General features: G+C 48.8%; 1 protein-coding gene and 1 pseudogene across 3 annotated transcripts in view; one reads left to right on the forward strand and one right to left on the reverse strand.

Annotated features, from left to right (window-relative positions):
* The window catches only part of LOC120916295 (beta-1,4-galactosyltransferase 3-like), a 123797-nt gene that overhangs the window by 94063 nt on the left and 4993 nt on the right, over positions 1-24741 (forward strand). For all 3 annotated transcript variants that reach the window (XM_040327186.1, XM_040327185.1, XM_040327187.1), the window contains 4 exons: positions 13195-13430; positions 16250-16437; positions 19195-19317; positions 20706-20810. In XM_040327186.1, coding sequence (XP_040183120.1) covers positions 13195-13430; positions 16250-16437; positions 19195-19317; positions 20706-20810 — 652 coding nt within the window. The remainder of the gene's footprint in view (positions 1-13194; positions 13431-16249; positions 16438-19194; positions 19318-20705; positions 20811-24741) is intronic.
* LOC120916640 lies at positions 18378-18490 on the reverse strand (annotated as a pseudogene).

Raw genomic sequence — 24741 nt, forward strand, 5'->3', positions numbered from 1 at the left:
TGTGTTTACAACTGTAGGGGGGTGTGGCTGTAGGACTGACATCAACGATCGAGTCTCCCTATATAAGGGATCACTCGATCGATGCGCCGCCATAGTGAAGCACGGGGAAGCCGTGTTTACACACGGTTTCCCCCCGTTCTTCAGCTCCGGGGAGCGATCGCGACGGGGCGGCTATAAACGAATAGCCGCGCCGTCGTCCCGGATTGCTCCCCGAGGCTTACCGACCGCCGCATGTAGCGGGGGGGGGGGGGGGGTCCCGATCGGACCCCCCACCCACGTCAAGCAATGGACGTACGGGTACGTACATGTGCCTGTCCGTGCCATATCTACATGAGGAGGTCGGCAAGTGGTTAAAGCGGAGTTCCAACCTGGGTAAAAAAAAAAATTAAACGGAGTTCCAACCACAATTAGCATTTTTTAAAAGTATGTCCTTTCATCCTGCGTTTTTATAATATAAATCCGGTCACTTACTATTTTACAATCCACCGCCGCTCCGCATAGTTATTCAAAAAAGATAGTTTATAAAACGATGTCCACACCGTTGTCATTTTACTTGTGGGCATTACTTGTGGCATTTGTTTATTACATGACCTGGGATGACCTATCGGTTTCTCCGTCGCGTCTCTACTACTGCTGGATTTGCTGATATTTACACATAAAGCGCATTTGACCCTCCATAATCAAAGGGTCCAGGTGGTGAGGTGAGAGGCCATTCCATGTGGTGGTGGATGTGTGTCTAGCACGTGTGAAGTTACCTACACAGTCCTCTGTCTGTCTACATTGGCACTCACTGGAGGTGTACTGCGATTTTATGGACTTCTTTCTATTCATCTTTTATTATTTTATTTGAGCGCTGCACCATCTGTATTTGTTTTTCTACAGGGATTTTGTGATTATTGACCCTGGTGTTCAGCCTGCTATACACGGGTTCATTTGTCGTTTTTGCGCTGATTTGTTTTCTTTTTATTCTGTTTATTGGAGTGCGGCTGTCCAAGTTCTCCTCTGTATTTTTGCATCAGTCCGCAGCGTGATCACGGGTGCGGGAACCGCAGGCAAACCACATGGTCAAAAATAGGGTTGTCCCGAAACCAATACCAGTATCGGTATCGGGACAGATACCGAGTATTTGCGGGAGTACTTGTATTCCCGCAAATACCCCCGATACCTAAATAAAATACTTGTGACACCCCCCACCCCCCCCCCGCCGTCGTATATCGCAAAGCCGCTGCCGCGTTAATCACCGCGTGGGGAACATTAGAGTCAGCTTTCGCTTGAATAGCTGTTTTCCCCGCCGCGCTGTGTATAGAGACACTCCCCCTTGCCCGGGATTGGACGGATCTGTCCAATCGCGAGCAAGGGGGAGTGTCTCTATACACAGCGCGGCAGGGAAAACAGCTTATTCAAACGAAAGCTGACTGTAATGTTCCCCAGCAGCGGCATCATTTATGTATGGGGGACATGGCTGCATGTGGGGGGGCATGGCTGCAATATGTTTGGGGAAATGGCTGCAATATGTTTGGGGACATGGCTGCAATATGTTTGGGGACATGGCTGCAATATGTTTGGGGACATGGCTGCATATGTTTGGGGACATGGCTGCAATATGTTTGGGGACATGGCTGCAATATGTTTGGGGACATGGCTGCAATATGTTTGGGGACATGGCTGCAATATGTTTGGGGACATGGCTGCAATATGTTTGGGGACATGGCTGCAATATGTTTGGGGACATGGCTGCAATATGTTTGGGGACATGGCTGCAATATGTTTGGGGACATGGCTGCAATATGTTTGGGGACATGGCTGCAATATGTTTGGGGACATGGCTGCATATGTTGGGGACATGGCTGCATATGTTTGGGGACATGGCTGCAATATGTTTGGGGACATGGCTGCATATGTTGGGGACATGGCTGCATATGTTTGGGGACATGGCTGCAATATGTTTGGGGACATGGCTGCAATATGTTTGGGGACATGGCTGCATATGTTTGGGGACATGGCTGCAATATGTTTGGGGACATGGCTGCAATATGTTTGGGGACATGGCTGCAATATGTTTGGGGACATGGCTGCAATATGTTTGGGGACATGGCTGCATATGTTTGGGGACATGGCTGCAATATGTTTGGGGACATGGCTGCAATATGTTTGGGGACATGGCTGCAATATGTTTGGGGACATGGCTGCAATATGTTTGGGGACATGGCTGCATATGTTTGGGGACATGGCTGCATATGTTGGGGACATGGCTGCATATGTTTGGGGACATGGCTGCAATATGTTTGGGGACATGGCTGCAATATGTTTGGGGACATGGCTGCATATGTTTGGGGACATGGCTGCATTATGTTTGGGGACATGGCTGCATATGTTTGGGGACATGGCTGCATTTGGGGACACATTTAAAAAAAAGTATCGGTATTCGGTATCGGCGAGTACATAAAAAAAGTATCGGTACTCGTACTCAGTCCTAAAAAAGTGGTATCGGGACAACCCTAGTCAAAAAGACCACGCGATTTCCCTGCAGCTGTGTTTCTCAAAAGGGCCATACATTTTTTTTTTTTTTTTTTTGTGCATTTCAGGTGGCACAGCGGCCCAATCAATGAATAGGGCAGCCATGCCCGAGCAAACGTGGGACGCGCGGCCCTTAGTAGTGTCAACCACCGAGGCTGCCTGGCCATAGAGGAGTCAGTTATTTTAATCCAGAACACTTTTTCTTTCTGTGACACTTTCCCGGATGCACATTCGTGTTTCGGGTGACGCTTTCAGGACGAGTCATGTGACCTGCGCTATTCTGAATGCTCACCAACCACCAGCAATTTCCTTACAAGTCCAGAAAATGCAAACTACAACCCATACTATTTATAGGACGGTGACAAACGTTCAGGTATTCTGAGAGATCGGAAGTGTGACAAGAAGCATGAAAGCTTTTATTCTTAGTAGAGAAAGGTTACAGACGCTTGTCTTATTTCTATCCCAGTCATCCCCATCCCCCGAGTGCAGGAAAACCCAGGCAGAGGTTTCTAACCTTTTAACATTCTATTTAAAAGTAGAGAAAAAAAGAGGTTTGCTCAGTCGGGTTTCGCCATCATTCATCACTTTATACGCTTTACTTTAGCAAGTTGAGAATCTTATGCAGAGTTTCTTATCGGCACTTCCTGGTGCATTCTGACAACGTTAAGCCGCTGCCTTGCAATTAGCAGCAGCGTGGTCAGCTTACCATGTGACCCGAAAAAGACCACCTCACCCAACAACAGGATTTAAAGGGGTGGTGGTCTCTCAGAAAAAACTATATGTTGGCAAGTGATCCACAGAGCAAGATCCCAGCATGTTTCACTTTAACCACTTGCTTACTGGGCACATAAACCCCCTTCGTTCCCAGGCGAAATTTCAGCTTCTGGCACTGCGTCGCTTTAACTGACATTTGCGCAGTGGTGCGACGTGGCTCCCAAACAAAATTGACGTCCTTTTTTCCCCACAAATAGAGCTTTCTTTTGGTGGTATTTGATCACCTCTGCAGTTTTTATTTTTTTCGCTATAAACAAAAAAAGAGCGACAATTTAAAAAATATATATATATGTTTTACTTGTTGCTATAATAAATATCCCAATTTTTTTTAAAAAAAACTATTTTTTTTCTCAGTTAAGGCCGATACGTATTTTTCGACGTATTTTTGTAAAAAAAATCGCAATAAGCGACTGGTTTGCGCAAAAGTTATAGCGCCTACAAAATGGGGAACAGAATTATGATTTTTTTTTATTATTTTTTTTTTTTTTTACTAGTAATGGCGGCGATCTTGCGATTTTTATTGGGACTGCGATATTGCGGCGGACGTATCGCACACTTTCGACACAAATTTGGGACCATTCACATTTATACAGCGATCAGTGCTATAAAAATGCACTAATTACTGTATAAATGTGACTGGCAGGGAAGGGGTTAACACTAGGGGGTGAGGAAGGGGTTAAATGTGTAGCCTGGGTGTGTTCTAACTGTGTGGGGGGAGGGGGTGACTGGGGGAGGTGACCGATGCTGTGTCCCTATGTACAAGGGACACAGATCGGTCTCATCTCCTCTGACAGCACGTGGAGCTCTGTGTTTACACCCCATCATTACACACAGAGCTCCACGTCCCTGCTGTGTTCCCGACGATCGTGGGTACCCGACGGACATCGCGGCCGCCAGGTACACGCATCGGCTCCCCGGCGATACGCCGGGACAGTGTTTACCCGCTGCGTGCCCGGGAAATGCTTTTAAAAAGACGTCCAAAGACGTCCAGTTGGCACCTGAGAGCCGCGCTGTTGACGTCTTTTGTCAATAGCGCGGGTCTCAAGTGGTTAATGGGCTTCTTCAGGAGAATAATGGGGTTTGTGTTCTGTTCTCATAGAATACAATAATCAACCCGCCCACACCGAATGGGATCCAGTTCATGACGGAGACAGTCACACACTTCCAGAATGATGCCACATAAATAACTGTCTAGGGTTATTTACCACACTATATGTTGGCAAGTGATCCACAGAGCATGTTTCACTTTGATGGGCTTCTTCAGGGGAATAATGGGGTTTGTGTTCTGTTAGGTTTTTGTATTCTATAAAACCTAAATTTGAAATGGCGCAGGGATAGGGGCTATCTGTTTCAGTACCATTTCGCAATGGCGGTCCTATTCAGCAGCTCCTGCATGCTCTTGTTTATGGATATTTGTGTCCCTTCTAAATGTAGGCGCAGTGTCAGTCCAGAGTCACACAATAAGCCGGTCCAATAAAACATTGAAGAATAAATATTTGGTCTTCCAGCTGGGAAAGTCCACAAAGCAGGGTGGAAAAGTGAAAAACAGGAAGGGCAGCACCCGGCGCTTTGCGATTTTTCTTCGTATGTTAATTCTACAGACACAATAAAAACCACAAGAAGCAGACACAAAATGACCTTGGTCCCTGCGGCTGAGTACTAGACTGTCTGCCGGTGATCAGATAACGGCAGCAAACAAGCCAAGGACACAGCAGGCTGGTAGCCGGGATCATAAGATACCCGTTCCTGCATTGCCCACAGCTTCTGGGATCGGCGGGGGGGGGGGGGGGCTGGTAGCTTCTGTTGTCAACCTGGGATGTTGTATTTTTATGTCCCCTTTCCCGTCACTAAGAAAAGCAAGCTTCATTTTTTTTTTACTGCCTTGCTCCTAGCCGGCACAAACCCCTCTGACATCATTGCAGGGACCACCGGTGCTGGGAGGCGGGCTCTAAGAGGGTGCCCTACATTGCGTGGGGCACTGATTTTAAAGTGAGGGAGGTAAGAAGTCTGATAACCCTTCCCTGTAGTGATAGACCCCAATGTAGCTGCTGAGGGTGACAACGCTGCAGTGAATTTACTGCAGACCCTGCAGCGTTGTCACCGTCATAGGGGGTGTCAGGATCACCATTTTTTTTTTTTACAGAAATGAGACAGAGAAAGTACATTTTCAATTTGAGGAAATAAACTGTTGGATTTTTGCCTATCTTCCTCTGCTGCTGTGACTCAGTTCCTGTTATTAACGGCATTGTCGGTTGCTGTGATGAACTGGACGGGGGCCGGTGAGGTCACATTGGTGAGGTTGCCGGGTTCAGGATTAGTTGTGAACTTCCTCTATATTGAGAAAGGTTTATAGTTGTAAGTGTTAATTGATGAGATCTAGGTTCTATTCACAGTGGCGTGACTCCAAAGTGACACCATTTCCAGTGTGACTTTACACTCTGGATCAAAGCAGTGCCGGAACCTTTTCACACTGATTAGAAGAATGTCATTTATAAGACTGGGATGTCCAAAGTTGTATGACAAGTTGCACAAGTGTGAATGGAGCAAGTTGCTCATTTTAAAACCTGCGTACTTTTGATTCAATTACAGCAGAGTTACTATTTATATTAAAGTTGTAGGTTAATCTGCCTATATTTTCTCGGCCGGTCCCCCTCTGCAGAGGCCCGCGGCCGGTCCCCCTCTGCAGAGGCCCGCGGCCGGTCCCCCTCTGCAGAGGCCCGCGGCCGGTCCCCCTCTGCAGAGGCCCGCGGCCGGTCCCCCTCTGCAGAGGCCCGCGGCCGGTCCCCCTCTGCAGAGGCCCGCGGCCGGTCCCCCTCTGCAGAGGCCCGCGGCCGGTCCCCCTCTGCAGAGGCCCGCGGCCGGTCCCCCTCTACAGAGCTTCGACAGATTAGGCAACCTGTCAGAATTGGTAACAGAAGTGACGTTCCGTCGCCGTCATCTTGCTACACCCCGCACTCTCCACAGTGAGGATACACTGAGAAGGGGGCAAGCGGACATCTTGTTACACCCACCGGAGTTTTGCATTTCACACTTATTTTTAACAGGAAACTGAGCTTATAAGGTAAAATACAGTATTTGGAAATCCATCAGACTGTTTACATGTTGAATTATAAAAGCAGCGCTGTTCTGTGAGATCAGCAGGTTTGCCGCTGCTTTTAAAATTCAACAAGTCTGTCGGCTTTCTAAATACTGTATTTCCCCTCAGTTTCCTGTTAAAAATAACTGTGAAGTGCAAAACTCCGGTGGGTGTAACAAGATGTCCGCTTGCCCCCTTTCTCAGTGTATCCTTACAGTAGAGGAGTGCTGGGTGTAGCAAGATGGCGGCGACAGAACGTCACTTCTGTTACCATTTCTAACGGGTTGCCATATCTGACGGAACGCCAGCAGTGGGCTGGATTTTGGAAGGAGACTGGCCACTATCAAAGTGGGCGGGGGGAGTGGGCGTTCCTTGGCAGGCTATGTCTGCATGCAGACTGTGATAGGTAACGCCCACATGTGATGCTGAGCTTCCTTATTTGAAATCCAATGAATGAAAGGGGTGGGCCCCAGTCAGGCTGGGGAGGAAAGTGCCAGATGATGGTGGCAGTCCTCCAGCCAGGAAATGAGGGTTCTATCTGACTAATGCACATTGCAAGAAGCTCACAGTGTGCAGTGGAATCAGAGTAAGCCAGGAAAGGAGCCTGTACCACTGTGCAAGACGGAAGGGAAGGCCGTCGGTCTGATTTCTCGCCAGGGTTTCATACATGAAGCTGTCTGGTACAGGTAATCCCTGTGTGTCCGCAGGGACCTTCAGTACTAACAGTCAAATGACTCAATTGCCGGTGATTCACCCTGTCCTGGAAACGGCAAACTCCAGTTTTATCTGGTTTGGTGTAACATAAGCCAAAACCCTTTTCTCTCATTCAGTATTCAGTATATTTGGTTAAAAACCTCATCGTTCTTGTTTCGGGCGACTCCTGGCTGTCCTCTTGTACAGTGCAGGACTAATGGTAAACATCATTTTTTTATTGAACAGATATAACAAAATTATTTCAATGGTACAGACCATGAAGGACAGAGAGAAGTTCTTGATATGAAAATTGTAATGTTGTCTCAGAGTTTACTTTTGGACATGTTAGGCCTAACGTTGTTGACCATTTTGGTGTGCTGAATGCTGATGCTCCATTGTTTTCCAGCCAGCAGGCTGGGCAGATAAGGAACCAAGCTCCTACATTGTCCATACATGCAAAGCTCCTACATTGTCCAGGCGTGCAGTCAGAATGCTAGGGCAGGTCATGCACCAAGCTCCTATGTTGTCCAGTTGGCAGGCTGGAGCAGGTCATGGGCTAAGTTTCTTTAAAGTCCAGTTAGTAGGCTGTAATGGGTAGGCCTACATTGCTAGTCGGTAGGCTATGGACCAAGCTCCTACACTGTCCAGTCAGAAGGCTGCGGGGTAGGTCATGCACCAAGGTCCTTTGTTCACCAGTCAGGAGGATGAAGCAGGCTGTGGATTAAGCTCCTACAAGGTCCATTCAGTAGGTTCGGCCAGGTCGTGGACCATACTCCTACATTGTACAGTCAGTAGATCGGAGGACTCTCAGACCAAGCTACTACATTGTCCAGTTTCAGGATTGGGATGGTGTTGAACCAAGCTCCTACATTGTCCAGTCAGCAGGATCGGGCGCGTCCTGGACCAAGCTTCTACACTCTAGACAGAGTAGGAGCTTGGTTTTCGACTTGACCCATCCTACTGATTGAAGAGTGTAGAAGTTGGGTCCAGGACCCGCCCAATCCTGCTGACTGGAGAATGTAGGAGCTTGGTCCACAACCTGCTGATTGGACAATGTAGGTGCTAGTTCTATGGTCCAAGCTTTCTGATTAGACAGAGTAGGAGCTTGGTTTACGACTTGACCCATCCTACTAATTGAAATCAGAAAGCTTGGGCGGGTCATAGACCAAGCACCTACATTGTCCAATCGGCGGGTTGTGGACAAAGCTTCTACATTCTCTAGTCAGTAGGCTTGGGTGGGTCATGGACTCAACTTCTACATTGTGCAGCCAGCCAGTAGGTTGTGGTGACTCACAGACCATGTTCCTACACTGTCCAGTCAGCAGGTATTGGACCAAGCTCTCTACACTGTCCAGTCAGCAGGTATTGCACCAAGCTCTCTACAATGGCCAGTCCGCAGGCAGGAGCAAGTAGTGGACCAGGCTCCTACGTGGTCCAGTTAGTAGGCTAGAACTGGTCATGGACCAAGCTCCTACATTGTGAGCCAGTAGACTGGGACAGGTTGTGAACCAATCTCCTACACTGTCCATTCAGCAGACTGGGGCAGGTCATGGACCAGGCTCCTACATAGTCCAGTTAGTAGGCTAGAACTGGTCATGGACCAAGCTCCTACATTGTCAGCCAATAGACTGGGGCAGGTCATGGACCATTCTCCTACATATTCCAGTTAGTAGGCTAGAACTGGTCATGGACCAAGCTCCTACATTGTCAGCCAATAGACTGGGGCAGGTCATGGACCATTCTCCTACATATTCCAGTTAGTAGGCTAGAACTGGTCATGGACCAAGCTCCTACATTGTCAGCCAGTAGACTGGGACAGGTTGTGAACAAAGCACCTATGTTCACCAGTCAGCAGGCTGTGGATCAAGCTCCTATAAGGTCAGTAGGCTCGGGCAGGTCATGGACCATACTCCTACATTGTCCAGTTAGGAGGTTTGAGGATTTTCAGACCAAGCTCCTACACTGACCAATCAGCAGGTTGGGGCAAGTCATCCACCATGCATCTACATTGTCCAGTCAACAGGCAAGGGCAGATCATAGCCTAGCTGTAGTAGAGAAAAAGTAGGCTTTATCCTTTCCGTTCTATAAAGCAGGAGGGTGCCTGGATCATAAGACTGGCTAAACAGAATAAGTAGCCACATTCACATATATACAGTATGTATTTGAACCTACCCATTTGCCTGCCTAGAGTTCAGCTATAATCACCACTGTTCAAAATAAAGAAGCTGTTTGCACCACATAAAACAGTAATGATAGCAATAGCGAGCCAAGTATTGTTTTTTATAGCTTTCCGTGTAGTAAATATTCCCCACCAGGGACAGTACCAGCTGGCTTTCATCTCTCTGAGCTTGCGATGTGCAGCTGGAGGATTGCATGGAAAGAATGAGGAAGAGAAGCGAGACTTTTCACGGCTGTCCCTTGATGAGGAGGAGAATTCTGGGCATTTTTCTAAGCATGTGGTGTTACCCTGTGCGCCTTCATTCATCATTCCTCCAGTAGGACCTCTATAGACTCTGCTATGGCATTGTAATACAATGAGGTCCTATTCACCTGTAAACCACAGGATGGTGCTCCACCGTCATCTGTATTGGATGTTTTGGCTCTGGTTCCCCGTGCTTCAGGTGCCAGGCCACTAATCCCACATGTGACCAATCCTATACGTGACCCTCTGGCATGTTTTTGGTGGCCTGGGGATCCCTACTGAAACTAATCTATGTCTCCCAATTCCCCTTTTATGGCAGTGATCTCTAGTAGTCTCATGTAATAGGTCTCCAGGCTATGACAGTCTTCAACAACTCCTTTAACATGTTCACAGTAATTTTTGACCCTTCCTTGTATCATTTCTGAAGTCTTTGACCATCTATTGTATCATGTCTGCAGTCTCTGATCACCTCTTGTATCATAACTACAGTCTCTGACCATCTATTGTATCATGTCTGCAGTCTGACCATTTTTTGTATCATGTGTACAGTCTCTGACCATCTCTTGTATCATGTGTACAGTCTCTGACCATCTCTTGTATCATGTCTACAGTCTCTGACCATCTCTTGTATCATGTCTACAGTCTCTGACCATCTCTTGTATCATGTCTGCAGTCTGACCATTTTTTGTATCATGTCTGCAGTCTCTGACCATCTCTTGTATCATGTCTGCAGTCTCTGACCATCTCTTGTATCATGTCTGCAGTCTCTGACCATTTTTTGTATCATGTCTGCAGTCCCTGACCATCTCTTGTATCATGTCTGCAGCCTCTGATCATCTCTTGTATCATGTCTACAGTCTCTGACCATCCCTTGTATCATGTCTGCAGTCTCTGACCATCTCTTGTATCATGTCTGCAGTCTCTATATCCTGTTGTGTGTCTGCTGTCTCAAGAGACTGAACATTAATTTAATTTTATGTGTGGCCCTGTGGTGATGTTGGGGGCCACACTTGAGAAAGTTGCCCATCATTTTTCTGCACTGTTTGCTGGCACCTGACCAAAACTCCTATTTTATTGCAGCTGGATCCTCTTGTATTGCTACTGTAGAGCAGGAACTTATTTATTTGTTTTTATAATCTTTATTAACAGACAGGAATGCGGGAAGGACAAAACAATAGTAGAGTTGTATGATACACCCAAAAGACTTTCAAATCCTTCAGCCAGTATCTATCTAATAGACAATAGATCTATATTGGGAGTCACCCGGGAATACAGGTCTCGCTTTCATCAGCATGTTGATTAAGGGAGGGGGGGGGGGGACCAGGAAACGGAAAATATAAGAGGATTAAACATTCGCCGGTGTGCAGACCGGTGGGCAGACGGCGACTTGCACTCGGTTGCATCGTTTGGGTCCTGATGTAATAGTGAAGCTCTGCAGGAATGTTCTCACTATGATCTACACTCATAGCTGTGCCCATTTTCCTTCACCGCCTTGCATTCCAACCAGCTTTATTGCCACATCACTTGCCATCAATGCCAAATTGTCCCGCTCCATAGAACTGCACGCCCGGCCTTTACTGCCGCTGTCATCGCTAGCCAACTGCATTCCCCCTTGTTTTATTTAGCTGCAGCTGTAAAGGGTGGTCCCTGCACAGTGTGCGGGGACCACCCTGTCATCCGCCGGCTCAGCAGGGATCAACGGATCGATCCCCGCTGAGTATACGGAGGCAGATCATTACTGATCTGCCCCGTGTGAAAGGGGCCTAAAAGTCCCTTTTTTATTTCTGCACATTGAAACCTCAAATAGCGGCTACATACAGATCATTCCAGAACGCACTACATAAATAACAATGTAGCGTAATTAGTGCCGGTTCACACAGGGGCGACTTAGCCACCTGACAAGTGGCGCTCCGTTCTGTACTATGGAACCGTTCTAATAGGAGTGACTCGAGTCGCTCCGACTTAGAAAAAGCTTGCTGTACGGCTTTATGAAGACTTCAAGGCGACTTGCATTGACTTCAATACAGAAGTCATTTTGCAAGTTGCCTCTAAAGTCGTGTGCACCACTAATGGGGCACTATTCCTCCCTATGATACAAACGATGGGGCACTATTCCTCCCCCTTATACCAGATGTTAAGTCCCACTGATGCCAGGAACATTTTCACCTCCCGCTTGCCAAAGTCCGGCCCTCCCAAGAGTCTGAAGGACAATAAACATAAAGGCCCGGATTCACAAAGCACTTACGCCAACGTATCTCGAGATACGCCGCATAAGTGTAAGTATGCGCCGTCGTATCTGTGCGCCGTGCCCACAATCTGAGATACGCCTAAAAATAGGCTTCCTACGACCGACGTAACTTGCCTACGCCATCGTATCGTGGGCGCATATTTACGCCGGGCGCATTTGCCGCTCCTATTGATTTTCTATGCAAATGAGGGAGATACGCCGATTCACGAACATACTTGTGGCCGGCGCATAATATACGCGGTTTGCGTAAGTCGTACGTCCGGCGTAAAGTTATTCCCCATCTATGAGGCGCAACCCATGCAAAGGTATGGGAAAGGAATCACCGCTCCAGGTGGATCTTTAGCAGACAATTTGAGGAACCTCCCAGGAGTCCAAGGTGCTGGCAATGCACTAGGCAAACATGGAAAAAGTGGAAATGGATGGACAGCCGCACTCCGAAGGAACTTGAAAAAGTAGTTTCGCACACAGTTAGTGCTTAGTCATGGCTCAAAGGTATGGACCAGGGAACATAGCCGTCGTATTTTACGTCGTTTACGTAGTACGTGAATAGGGCTGGGTGTAGGTTACGTTCACACCGTAGGCAGTGATTAGACGTATGTTAGCCAGTTGTTTCGACGTGATTGTGCGCATGCGCACTGGGATACGTCCGCCGTTCGTTTTACGTACTTGTCTGGCACTCGGCCCAGCATTTGCATGGGGGTCACGCCTCATTAGCATGGCTCACGCCCACTTCCACCTACGCCGGCTTACGCCGAGGAAACCCAGCGCAGTTTGGGAGGCAAGTGCTTTGTGAATTCTGCGCTTGCCTCTCTGCGCTGCGTCGGCGTAGCGTATATTGGATACGCTACGGCGGCATAAATATGCGCCGATGTATGTGAATCCAGGCCAAAATGTTTGGAGATCCCTGCCCTAGTATAAATACAATAACTAACAATGCAATAAAGGGGTTGTAAAGGTATTTTTTTTTTAAATAACAAACATGTCTTACTTGCCTCCACTGTGCAGTTTGTTTTGCACAGAGTGGCCCCGATCCTCTGGGGGCCCTTGGCGGCTGTCTCTGCTCCTCCCCGCAAGAGTTAACCCCCCTCCGGTAAAATGTGGAGAGCGCCCTCTCTGTTGAGATGTACACATTACAGTAAATTATTATTGATAGGAGACTGTAGCACTGGTGTCGGCATTACGGCTCAGAAAAATAATAAAAACAAGTAATAAATGTAATGTGTGAGAGATGACGGCTTTTAATGAGCCGCCCAACAAGCTGGGACTCTGTAATATGGCCTGTCACCGGGAAAGCCAGACGCTATAAAACTGCCCTTTGCCCAGCTTTTCGTTGGTAATTATTACGGGCGTTTAAAGAGACCCTGTCACTGATTTTAAATTGAAGGTAAAAGCACAGAAACATTTTGTGTTTTACTTGCTCACATGCAGTATTTTTCTGATGTCTGTTTCTCTTCCTGTTCACAGCAGGGCCAATCAGAGTCCAGTTGCCAGAGACCTTGACACTTGAAGATGTGGTGCATAAAAACCCGCACGTGACCAAAGGAGGGCGCTACAAACCGCCGGACTGCGAGACCAACCATAGGACGGCCGTCATCATCCCTCACCGCAACAGGGAGCAGCACCTTAAATACCTTTTATATCACCTACACCCCTTCCTGCAGCGGCAGCAGCTCAACTACGGCATATACATCATCCATCAGGTAAGTGCAGCATGTGCTGGGAAGGGGTCAGGACTCGGCGTTCTCTGAGGGCGCTTCATTCATACTTCTCAACCCATCCTGGTGGTAACAGCCAAGATATCCCTCGGCTTTTGGTGTGTTTCTGAAGCTGTGCAGGTGTGGCCCTCAGGTGACATAGTGGCCCCTAGAAGACTTCTCCCTCTCAGTTTGCTTTTGAATTTGACATGTCCTCGTGTAGGCAAAGCTAAAGCTGAACTCCAGGAACAAAAACTTTCATTCCAATGCTTTCTCAATAGTCACAAAGAATAGAAAAATCCACTTTGTGTGCGCCAAATGCTTTTGCAAACTCAGGCATTGCCTTGTAAAAGCAACAGTGACATCATCACTGCTATACATAGCATGCGCAGTGAGCAGAGCTGTAGGAGTGGCCCAGCAGGCTCCACCCACTACAGGCTGCCTGCAGATAACGACAGGAGGGGGCGGCGACAAGACCAGTCACCCTGCACAAAGAGAGAGAGAGAGAGCAGTGAGTGGTTTTTATTACAGGAAGTCTCGCGCTGGATTACTGCACAGGACTGGAAGAAATACACAAAGATCACCGAGACTCAAGGAATGGATTATACAATGTTTCCTTATCCGGGAGTTCAGATTTAAAGAGAAAAAGTGTTGTCAGCCCTGTACAGTTCTCCCCTACTGGACTACAGACGCCCTCCCGTTCCTCTACTGGACTACAGACGCCCTCCCGTTCCTCTACTGGACTACAGACGCCCTCCCGTTCCTCTACTGGACTACAGACGCCCTCCCGTTCCTCTACTGGACTACAGACGCCCTCCCGTTCCTCTACTGGACTACAGACGCCCTCCCGTTCCTCTACTGGACTACAGACGCCCTCCCGTTCCTCTACTGGACTACAGACGCCCTCCCGTTCCTCTACTGGACTACAGACGCCTACTACCAGACTACAGTCCCTCCTTACTATAAAACAGACCCCTCCTACTCTGCCACTGGACTACAGACACCTCCAAATGGAGTATAGATACCTCCTACTTCCCTACTAGAGACAGACATCTCCAACTCTCTCACTGCACTGCAGACACCTCCTATTCCTCTACTATACTACAGACATCTCCTACTGGACTACAGACACTCCCTACCCCCTTATCAGACTACAGACACCCTTCACCCTCCTACTGGACTACAGACACCTCCAAATGAATTATAGACACCTCCTTCTCCCTTACTGGATACAGAACTCTCCAGCTCCCCTACTGGACTACAGATACTTCCCACTAGACTACCGACACCGCCTACTCCCCTACTAGACTGCAGACCCCTCCCTCTGAATGGACTATGGTTGCCGCCTACTAGACTACAGACCTCTCATACTGCCCTACTAGACTACAGCCACCCCCTTTTGGATTATAGACACTTTCTACACCCCTACTGGACTATAGACAACACTTATCTCTGTACTGGAATAAAGACCTCCTACTCCCCTACCAGACTACAGACTCCTCCAAATGGATTATAGACCCCTTCTACTGCCCTACTGGATACAGAACTCTCCAACTGGACTAAAGACACCTCTGAATGGACTATGGTTACCTCCTACTCCCCTACTGGACTACAGCCATCCCCTACTGTATTATAGACGCTTCCTTCACACCTACTGGACTACAGACAACGCCTACTTTTCTACAGGTCTACAAACACCCCCTGCTGGGGGAGCAGAGTCCCCCAGCAGTGCAGAGTATTTCAGGAGAGGAGAGTTATAGAGGAAGGAGCAGAGTCCTCCAGCAGTGCAGAGTATTTGAGGAGAGGAGAGTTGGATAGAGGAAGGAGCAGAGTCCTCCAGCAGTGCAGAGTATTTCAGGAGAGGAGAGTTATAGAGGAAGGAGCAGAGTCCTCCAGCAGTGCAGAGTATTTGAGGAGAGGAGAGTTGGATAGAGGAAGGAGCAGAGTCCTCCGGCAGTGCAGAGTATCTCAGGAGAGTTATAGAGGAAGGAGCAGAGTCCTCCAGCAGAGGAGAGTTGGATAGAGGAAGGAGCAAAGTCCTCCAGCAGAGGAGAGTTGGATAGAGGAAGGAGCAAAGTCCTCCAGCAGAGGAGAGTTGGATAGAGGAAGGAGCAAAGTCCTCCAGCAGAGGAGAGTTGGATAGAGGAAGGAGCAGAGTCCTCCGGCAGAGGAGAGTTGGATAGAGGAAGGAGCAGAGTCCTCCGGCAGTGCAGAGTATTTCAGGAGAGGAGAGTTGGATAGAGGAAGGAGCAGAGTCCTCCAGCAGAGCAGAGTATTTCAGGAGAGGAGAGTTGGATAGAGGAAGGAGCAGAGTCCTCCAGCAGAGGAGAGTTGGATAGAGGAAGGAGCAGAGTCCTGCAGCAGAGGAGAGTTGGATAGAGGAATGAGCAGAGTCCTCCAGCAGAGGAGAGTTGGATAGAGGAAGGAGCAGAGTCCTGCAGCAGAGGAGAGTTGGATAGAGGAAGGAGCAAAGTCCTCCAGCAGAGGAGAGTTGGATAGAGGAAGGAGCAAAGTCCTCCAGCAGAGGAGAGTTGGATAGAGGAAGGAGCAAAGTCCTCCAGCAGAGGAGAGTTGGATAGAGGAAGGAGCAAAGTCCTCCAGCAGAGGAGAGTTGGATAGAGGAAGGAGCAGAGTCCTCCAGCAGAGGAGAGTTGGATAGAGGAAGGAGCAGAGTCCTCCAGCAGAGGAGAGTTGGATAGAGGAAGGAGCAGAGTCCTCCAGCAGAGGAGAGTTGGATAGAGGAAGGAGCAGAGTATTTCCTATATTTGATCTTAGCAGTTGCTGTTCCCTGGTAGGTGACGATCTCTCTCTCTCTGTCTCTGCAGGCCGGGAATGTTACCTTCAACCGTGCAAAATTGCTGAATGTCGGTTTTAAAGAAGCCATGAAGGACGAGGACTGGACCTGCTTATTCTTCCATGATGTGGACCTCATTCCAGAGGACGATCGCAACCTGTACACCTGTGACAAGTTCCCCAAGCACGCCTCCATCGCCATGGACAAGTTCGGATACAAGTAAGTCACCGGGAGTATCGGCCAGGTATGGTATATATCAGTGATGGAGAACCTTGGCACCCCAGATGTTCTGGAACTACATTTCCCATGATGCTCACGCCCTCTGCAGTGTAGCTGAGGATCATGGGAAATGTAGTTCCAAGACATCTGGGGTGCCAAGGTTCTCCATCACTGGTATATACAATAGTTGCATTGGTCCAAGCTGGATCAATGTAACGAGAGTATGTATGAAATATCCATACCTGGAATTCTTCTTCAAATCTTCATTTTTAGCTGCTTCTGCCCCGGCGTAATGGTCCATCACATATCCGGGTTTGAGTGGTTATACCTGGATGATGCCTGCAGCTACAGGCATTGGGGTAGATTCAGGTAGGGGCGTGCAATACTGCGGCGGCGTAACGTATGACATTTACGTTACGCCGCCGCAAGTTTTATGGGCAAGTGCTTGATTCACAAAGCACTTGCCTATAAAGTTGCGGTGGCGTAGCGTAAAAGGTGCCGGCGTAAGCGCGCGTAATTCAAATGATCCCGTAGGGGGCATGGATCATTTAAATTGGGCGCATGCGCCGTCCCTAAAATTTCCCAACGTGCATTGCGGTAATTGACGTCGCAAGGACGTCATTGGTATCGACGTGAACGTAAATGGCGTCCAGCGCCATTCACGGACGACTTACGCAAACAACGTAAAATGTTCAAATCGCGACGCGGGAACGACGTCCATACTTCACATTGGCTGCGCCTCCTAATAGCAGGAGCAGCCTTACGACGAAAACGACGTACGCAAACAACGTAAAAAACTACCGCCGGGCGCACGTACGTTTGTGAATCGGCGTAAGTATGTAATTTGCATACTCTACGCTGACATCTATGGGAGCGCCACCTAGCGGCCAGCGTCAGAATGCACCCTAACATACGACGGCGTAAGAGACTTATTCCAGTGGTATCTTAGGCTAAAGTCAGCGTATCTAGCTTTCTGAATACAGAAAGTAGATACGCCGGCGCTACTTAGCAATTACGCGGCTTATCTATGTATACGCCGGCGTAATTGCTCTCTGAATCTACCCCATTATGTTTTTCCTGTTAGCAATGAACTGTTTTTGTAAAAGCGATCCTAGTGGCTAATTAGCAGCTGGATCGCTTTTACAGGTGGCGGAAGCAGGGGGGCTCTCCCATCCAACTGTTCCACCCACTGACCATAGAGATGATCGAGTACCAGAATGTCCCCAATCCTCTCTGTGGTCTAAAAATCCAGAAGCAACAAGTATTTCATCATGTCTGGTTTTTCTGGATGTAAACAAGTCATTACAGGCATGGGAAAGCATTGATTGGATCATACCAGTTTTGGTTTAATCTAATGCTTTTAGGGGCAGAGGAGAGATCCGAGGTCTAATAAACCCCAGATCTCTCAGTAAAGAGTACCTGTCATGACCATTCTGACACAAGGGATATTGTTCTTCCCTTGTCGCAGCAATAAAGTAGCAAAAAAAAAAAAAATTGTGTAAACAAAAAAATAATTTAATGAAAAAAAATGTTAACGTGCCCCCTGTGCTCGCGCGCAAAGGCGAACACACGCATTGGTCCTTCATTCATACGTAAAGGATGGTTGAACCACACATGTGAAATATATCGCCATCAGCGTGGCAATAATTCTAGGACCAGGCCTCCTGTGTGACTCTAAACTGGTAACCTGTAAAGCAGGGGGTCTCAAACTGGCAGCCCTCCAGCTGTTGTGAAACTACAAATCCCATCATGCCTCTGCCTGAGGGAGTCATGCTTGTAACTGTCAGCCTTGCAATGACTTATGGGACTTGTGGTTTTGCAACAGCTGGAGGGCCGTCAGTTTGAGACCCCTTGCTGCTGTAAAGGATTTTAAAGCGTTGCCTATAGGTAAAGAAATGCATGTCGTTTGTCGCCATTCCCTGGGCGAGCGCAATTTTGTTTATTTTATGGAACTCATCACGAATTTGCGCGTCATCCTTGCGCAGGGGCCATGCTAATTTTCTCTGTATCGTTTAAATTTTTTTTTTTGTATATGTGCTGCCGAAGTAAGCACAGCGAGCGCAATTTTAAAGCGTGACATGTTAGGTGTCTGTTTACTCGGCGTAACGTCACTTTTTATATTAAAATTTTTTGCTTCTGCTTACAAATATTAATAATGTGGCAGGGAAGTGGTACTTCCTCTCTTCATGGAAGATCTGCTTTCAGATTACATGTAAACCTTATTTAAATGGGTTGTAAAGGTACAATTTTTTTTCCCTAAATATCTTCCTTTACCTCAGTGCCGTCCTCCTTCACTTACCTCATCCTTCCAATGTCCTTATTTCTTCTGAGAAATCCTCACTTCCTGTTCTTCTGTCTGTTACTCCACACAGCAATGCAAGGCTTTCTCCCTGGTGTGGAGTGGAGTGCTCGCCCCCTCCCTTGGACTACAGGAGAGTCAGGACGCTCTATGTTGCAGATAGAGAAAGGAGCTGTGTGTTAGTGGGCGTCCTGACTCTCCTGTAGTCCAAGGGAGGGGGTGAGCACGACACTCCACACCAGGGAGAAAGCCTTGCATTACTGTGTGGAGTTACAGACAGAAGAACAGGAAGTGAGGATTTCTCAGAAGAAATAAGGACATTTAAAAGCAAAATGGAAGGATGAGGTAAGTGAAGGAGGACTGCACTAAGGGAACGGGAAGATATTTAGGGAAAAAAATTGTACCTTTACACCCCCTTTAAGTGCATGAGGTCACTCTTTTTCTCTCTCTTCTTCCAGGTTGCCTTATAAATCCTATTTCGGGGGAGTCTCGGCGCTCTCTCCTGAGCAGTACATGAAAATGAACGGTTTCCCCAACAACTACTGGGGCTGGGGCGGTGAGGACGACGACATCGCTGTCAGGTGAGTCCAGGCACCTGTCACAACACAAAGCTCAGACGTGGCGTTTGCTTTTTCAGCCGTCATCTCCCTGTGTCATGATTGGTCACGATGAGGAAATCCTGTGATTGCACAGTGCAGAGCTGAAGCTTATCTGTGATTTCTACAGCTTTGCTTATCTAAACAGCGGCTCCGCCTTCATTACATGTACAGCCACATTGCTTTCATTGTTCCCATTCTAGTTCCTCTCACCTATGTACCGTACAACCTATGTACACGTCTTTTGTAGTCTTTTTCATGACATCACCAGTTCTTTTAGGACTGCTGTCATTGTATAAATAGGAGTGAAAGTCCTGAACAGAAACTGTACATCTCCTGATTGTATTATTATCATTTTAGAGGAGGCGCCGTCACTTCGCTTATTTAACCACTTGACCTCCGGACGGTTTTACTCCATGACCACGGAATTTTTTTGCTACTGCGCTATTTTTAACTGACAATTGAACGTTCACGTACCAAAAAAAATAAAATGGTGGCAGAGCCACTCCAGGCTTTGGAAGGATCCACAGAAGGACAGCTGGCTCCGCAACTCCGCAGTCCCAGCAACTCTTCAGTATGTCTTTGTGGACTTGGCCCTTTGTTTTTTGGTTTACCCCCCAGGCATGATATCTAAATGCTGGAGGCTTTCCTGGGCGTCACAATCGTGTGATCACTGTGATTGGTTGTCACAGTGGCCACATGATTTGGAGCCAGTCCTACCGACTCCCAAGTGTAAACAGTGACCAGAAGCTGGCGGTCACAGTGCAGGGGGGACACCCTGGGTTCACACTATAGAGAACACAGACATTGCATGTGATTCGCACTGCGGTGCTGATTGCATGTGATGTCTGTGCAGTGCGAGTTCAGCCATTTGTAATCCCTGCACTGGATTTGGATTGCTTGTGTTCTCACCCATGCGATTCGATTCCTGTCCGAATCCACAGTTCGCACTGCGCGTGGTTGCAGGAAAGAAATTTGCACCGTGTATGGCTGGCCTAAGGATGTAGAGAGCTCTCTGCCTCACCTCCATATGGGGTGTCCATATGTTGGTACAGCAATCTCCCCCAAGGGGACGCCCCCCCCCCCCCCCCCTGCCAGATCACATCTTTTTCCACCATGCCCCTTTCTATTGAACCGGCCAATGCTGCCCGATATTTAGCGCTTTAGGGTGCAGAGGGCTCTCTGCATTGTCTCACCCAAACATGAGGATCCTGCAGCATCACATGCCTGTATATGACATTTATCAAACACACTGGGGGCAACCTTGAGAGGGGGGGAGGGGGTGTTGGTGGGTAAAGTGTAGAACCCGGCACTGGGCTTTAAGAAGTGAAGACCTCCAGTAATATGGATTTATTTTGTCTTGGATCTCACAGAGTTGCCCTCAGCGGTCAGTTGATATCCCGACCATCAGTTCGTTATGGAAGATACAAAATGATAAAACACGGACACGACAAAGGCAACGAGCAAAACCCCAAACGGTAAGAGGACGGGATGTGTGTGTGTGTGTGTGTGTGTGTGTCCCCCGGGAGGAGGGATGTGCGTTCCCCCCCGGGAGGAGGGATGTGCGTTCCCCCCCGGGAGGAGGGATGTGCGTTCTCCCCCCGGGAGGAGGGACGTGCGTTCTCCCCCCCGGGAGGAGGGACGTGCGTAACGTGCGTTCCCCCCCCCCCCGGGAGGAGGGACGTGCGTTGTCCCCCCCCCCCCCCCGGGAGGAGGGACGTGCGTTGTCCCCCCCCCCGGGAGGAGGGACGTGCGTTGTCCCCCCCCGGGAGGAGGGATGTGCGTTCCCCCCCGGGAGGAGGGATGTGCGTTCTCCCCCCGGGAGGAGGGACGTGCGTAACGTGCGTTCCCCCCCCCGGGAGGAGGGACGTGCGTTGTCCCCCCCCGGGAGGAGGAATGTGCGTCCCCGTTCCCCCCCCCGGGAGGAGGGACGTGCGTTTCCCCCCAGGGAGGAGGGATGTGAGTTCCCCCCCCCCCCCAGAGGAGGGATGTGCGTTCTCTCCCCCCCCCCGGAGGGATGTGCGTCCCTCCGGGGGGGGGGGGGGATGTGCAGATTTGTGAACACAGACGGGTTTCAGGATCTCTCTGATGAAATCACAGCCTGGGTCTCGGTGGTGTCGCTCGATTGGAGGAAGCAGTGAAATGATTGCACAGTGACATGTGACCCTCGCAGGTTCTGCACTGCGTCCTCCCAAAGGTCAGCCGGCCACCGAGGCGCCCTGTTTGCTTAATGTCAGCGACTCCAGGGGGCCGCATAGTATTATTGCGTTACAGTGACCGGTCCTGACTGGTTTCCTCTGGTCACAAGCTCAGGGAATGTGTTACAATGAAGGCTGTGAAGGTGAAATATGTTAATCTCTTCATCCTCTACTTGTACCTTGTAATGCATCACATGCAAGTCACACTTCTGACTGCCTACATACGTTTTAGAAAAGTTTTTTTTTAAATAACAAACATGTCACACTTACCTCCACTGTGCAGCTTGTTTTGCACAGTGTGGCCCCGATCCTCCTCTTCTGGGGTCTCTCGGCGGCTCCTTCCCGCACTATTAGCTAGATTCAGAGAGAGTTAGGCCGGCGTATCAGTAGATACGCCGACTTAACTCGGAGATACACTTAAACCTATCTAAGATACGACAGCCTGCGCCGTCGTATCTTAGGTTGCAATATTTAGGCTGACCGCTAGGTGGCGCTTCCGTTGAGTTTGGCGTAGAATATGTAAATGCCTAGATACGCCGATTCACGAACGTATGTGCGCCCGTCGCAGTAAAGATACAGCGTTTTCCGGCGTAAAGTTATTCCAACAAATAGCTGGCCTAGTCATTGTTAAGTATGGCCATCGTTCCCGCGTCGAAATTTGAAAATGTTAACGTTGTTTGCGTAAGTCGTCCGTGAATGGGGCTGGACGTAATTTACGTTCACGTCGTCGAAACCAATACGTCCTTGCGGCGTACTTTGGAGCAATGCACACTGGGATATGTACACGGACGGCGCATGCGGCGTTCCTAAAAAACGTCAATCACGTCGGGTCACCCTCCATTAATATAAAACACGCCCCCCATCCTCATTTGAATTAGACGCGCTTACGCCGGCCCCATTTACGCTACGCCGCCGTAAGTTAGGAGACAAGTATGTTGTAAATACAGTACTTGCCTCTCTGACTTAAGGCAGCGTAGTGTAAATACGATACGCCGCCGCCTTAAAGATGCGGCGCCCTACTTGAATCTGGCTCATAGTGCTTACTTGCAGCGTTATTTTATTATTTGTTACGGGTATTTCTATAGCGCCAACACTATATACAGTACTCCTTTATTACACGCTGTACAGTCACATCAGTTCCTGTCCCCAAGGAGCGGACCCACAAGGTCCCCAATTCACATACTTACTAGAGAGAAGCCAATTCACCTACCAGCTTGTGTTTGGAGCAGTGGCAGCTGGTGGTTTTTTGTTTGTGGGGGGGGGGGGGGTGACAAATAACACCCCCCCTGCTGTCTACCGGACCACCGGCACTCCATCTATGCAACGGGCATCGAGCAGTGGCTCCTGTGTCTTCTGCCGCGTGTCTCCTCCCCTCTACCTAAGCGTCCAATAGCATCACCTGTCCTTTCAACAAATCAGGTGATTGGTATCGTACCCGCTTCTCGATTGGCGCGGGAGGAGGATCAGTGTTGCAACAGCAAATATTCATTGGGTGGGCTCATGGCACAATGCTCTGCACCACGAGCCCCACCCTATTTTGAAGACTATTAGAGTCTCTGGCTCTAATCAGGTGCTTTAAAAAACAAAACAAACCCTGGCTGCTGTAATTAATGCGCCAGGCATCCTGAAAGGGGGCCGGATTCATGAATAGTGGGTGGCGGCATATGGATCATAAGGCATTAATTGGGATGTGGCGGCCATGGCTAGAGGGGGTGGCGCCCTTAATGAACGGGTCACCACTGCTTTGGAGTGTGGAAGGAACCCGGAGCACTCGGTGGAAAGCCATGCTGCTCAGGCTGAAATATTCACCTTTAATTCAGAGACGTCCCCTGCAGTACCTCTTCTCAGCCACAAGATGTCCTCAATATTTCAGATTCATCACTCTGACTCATGCATTGTTAGCCCCCCTTAAAGGGGTTGTAAAGGCAAAAGTTCTATGCATTAAAGCGGGGGTTCACCCTATAAAAAAATTTTTTTTTTTTTTTTCTTCTAGCCTAAAATTAGACATAGTAGCGCGAGCTACAGTATGCCTGTCTTAATTTTTTTCTCCCCGTACTCACTGTGTAATCGTACATAGAAGATTCCGACTCCCCGCGGGGAATGGGCGTTCCAATCCAGAGGGAAGGTGATTGACGGCCAGCTCTGGCGCGTCACGCTTCTCCGGAAATAGCCGAAATAGGCTTGGCTCTTCACGGCGCCTGCGCATAGTCTGTGCGCAGGCGCCGTGAAGAGCCGAGACCTACTCCGGCTGTCTTCGGGGAGCGTGACGTGCCAGAGCCGGCCGTCAATCGCCCTCCCTTTTGAAAGGAACGCCCATTCCCCGCGGGCAGTCGGAATCTTCTATGTACGATATAACAGTGAGTACGGGGAGAAAAAAATTAAGACAGGCATACTGTAGCTCGCGATACTATGTCTAATTTTATGCTAAAAAGTTGTTCTGCAGGGTGAACCACCGCTTTAAGGTGAAAAAACTTCTGACTACACCGGCCCCCCATTATACTAACCCCCCGGAAGTCCCGTGCTCAGCCCCGACATCCTCTTCTCCGCTCAGCCTGGCCGTTGATTGACAAGAGCGGATGGATTGAAAACAGCGCAGCCATTGGCTGGCGCTGCTGTCAATCACATCCAAATGACGCAGTGGGGCCCAGCAATACAGTGAGCGGCTATGGCCTCACGGGAGCGCGCCCGCAAGGACTCCACACAATGCAAGGGAGCTCGCATGACTGTGTGGAGTTCTTGCGTGGAGGACCAGAGACAGCCGCCGAGGGACCCCAGAAGAGGAGGATCTCTGTGCAAAACGAGCTGCACGGTGGAGGTAAGTATGACATGTTTGTTATTTTATTTTATTTTTTATTTATTTTACAACCCCTTTAACACAAATCGATACCCAAGAATAAACATGTGATTATTGCAGTACTGGTGGCTGCATTTGTTTTATTTCTCACCTGGTGATTCTGCCAATAGCACATTTCTTGTTCTAGGGCAGGGATATGCAATTAGCGGACCTCCAGCTGTTGCAAAACTACAAGTCCCATAAGGCATAGCAAGACTCTGACAGCTACAAACATGACACCCAACGGCAGAGGCATGATGGGACTTGTAGTTTTGCAACAGCTGGAGGTCCGCTAATTGTATATCCCTGTCCTAGGGAGATGATGCTTCCTATACCGCTTCTTTGGAGAAGCAGCGTTGTCACTGTAGGAGAGGACTA

The sequence above is a fragment of the Rana temporaria genome, chromosome 10 (assembly GCF_905171775.1).
Source record: "Rana temporaria chromosome 10, aRanTem1.1, whole genome shotgun sequence".
NCBI classification, from domain to species: Eukaryota; Metazoa; Chordata; class Amphibia; order Anura; family Ranidae; genus Rana; species Rana temporaria.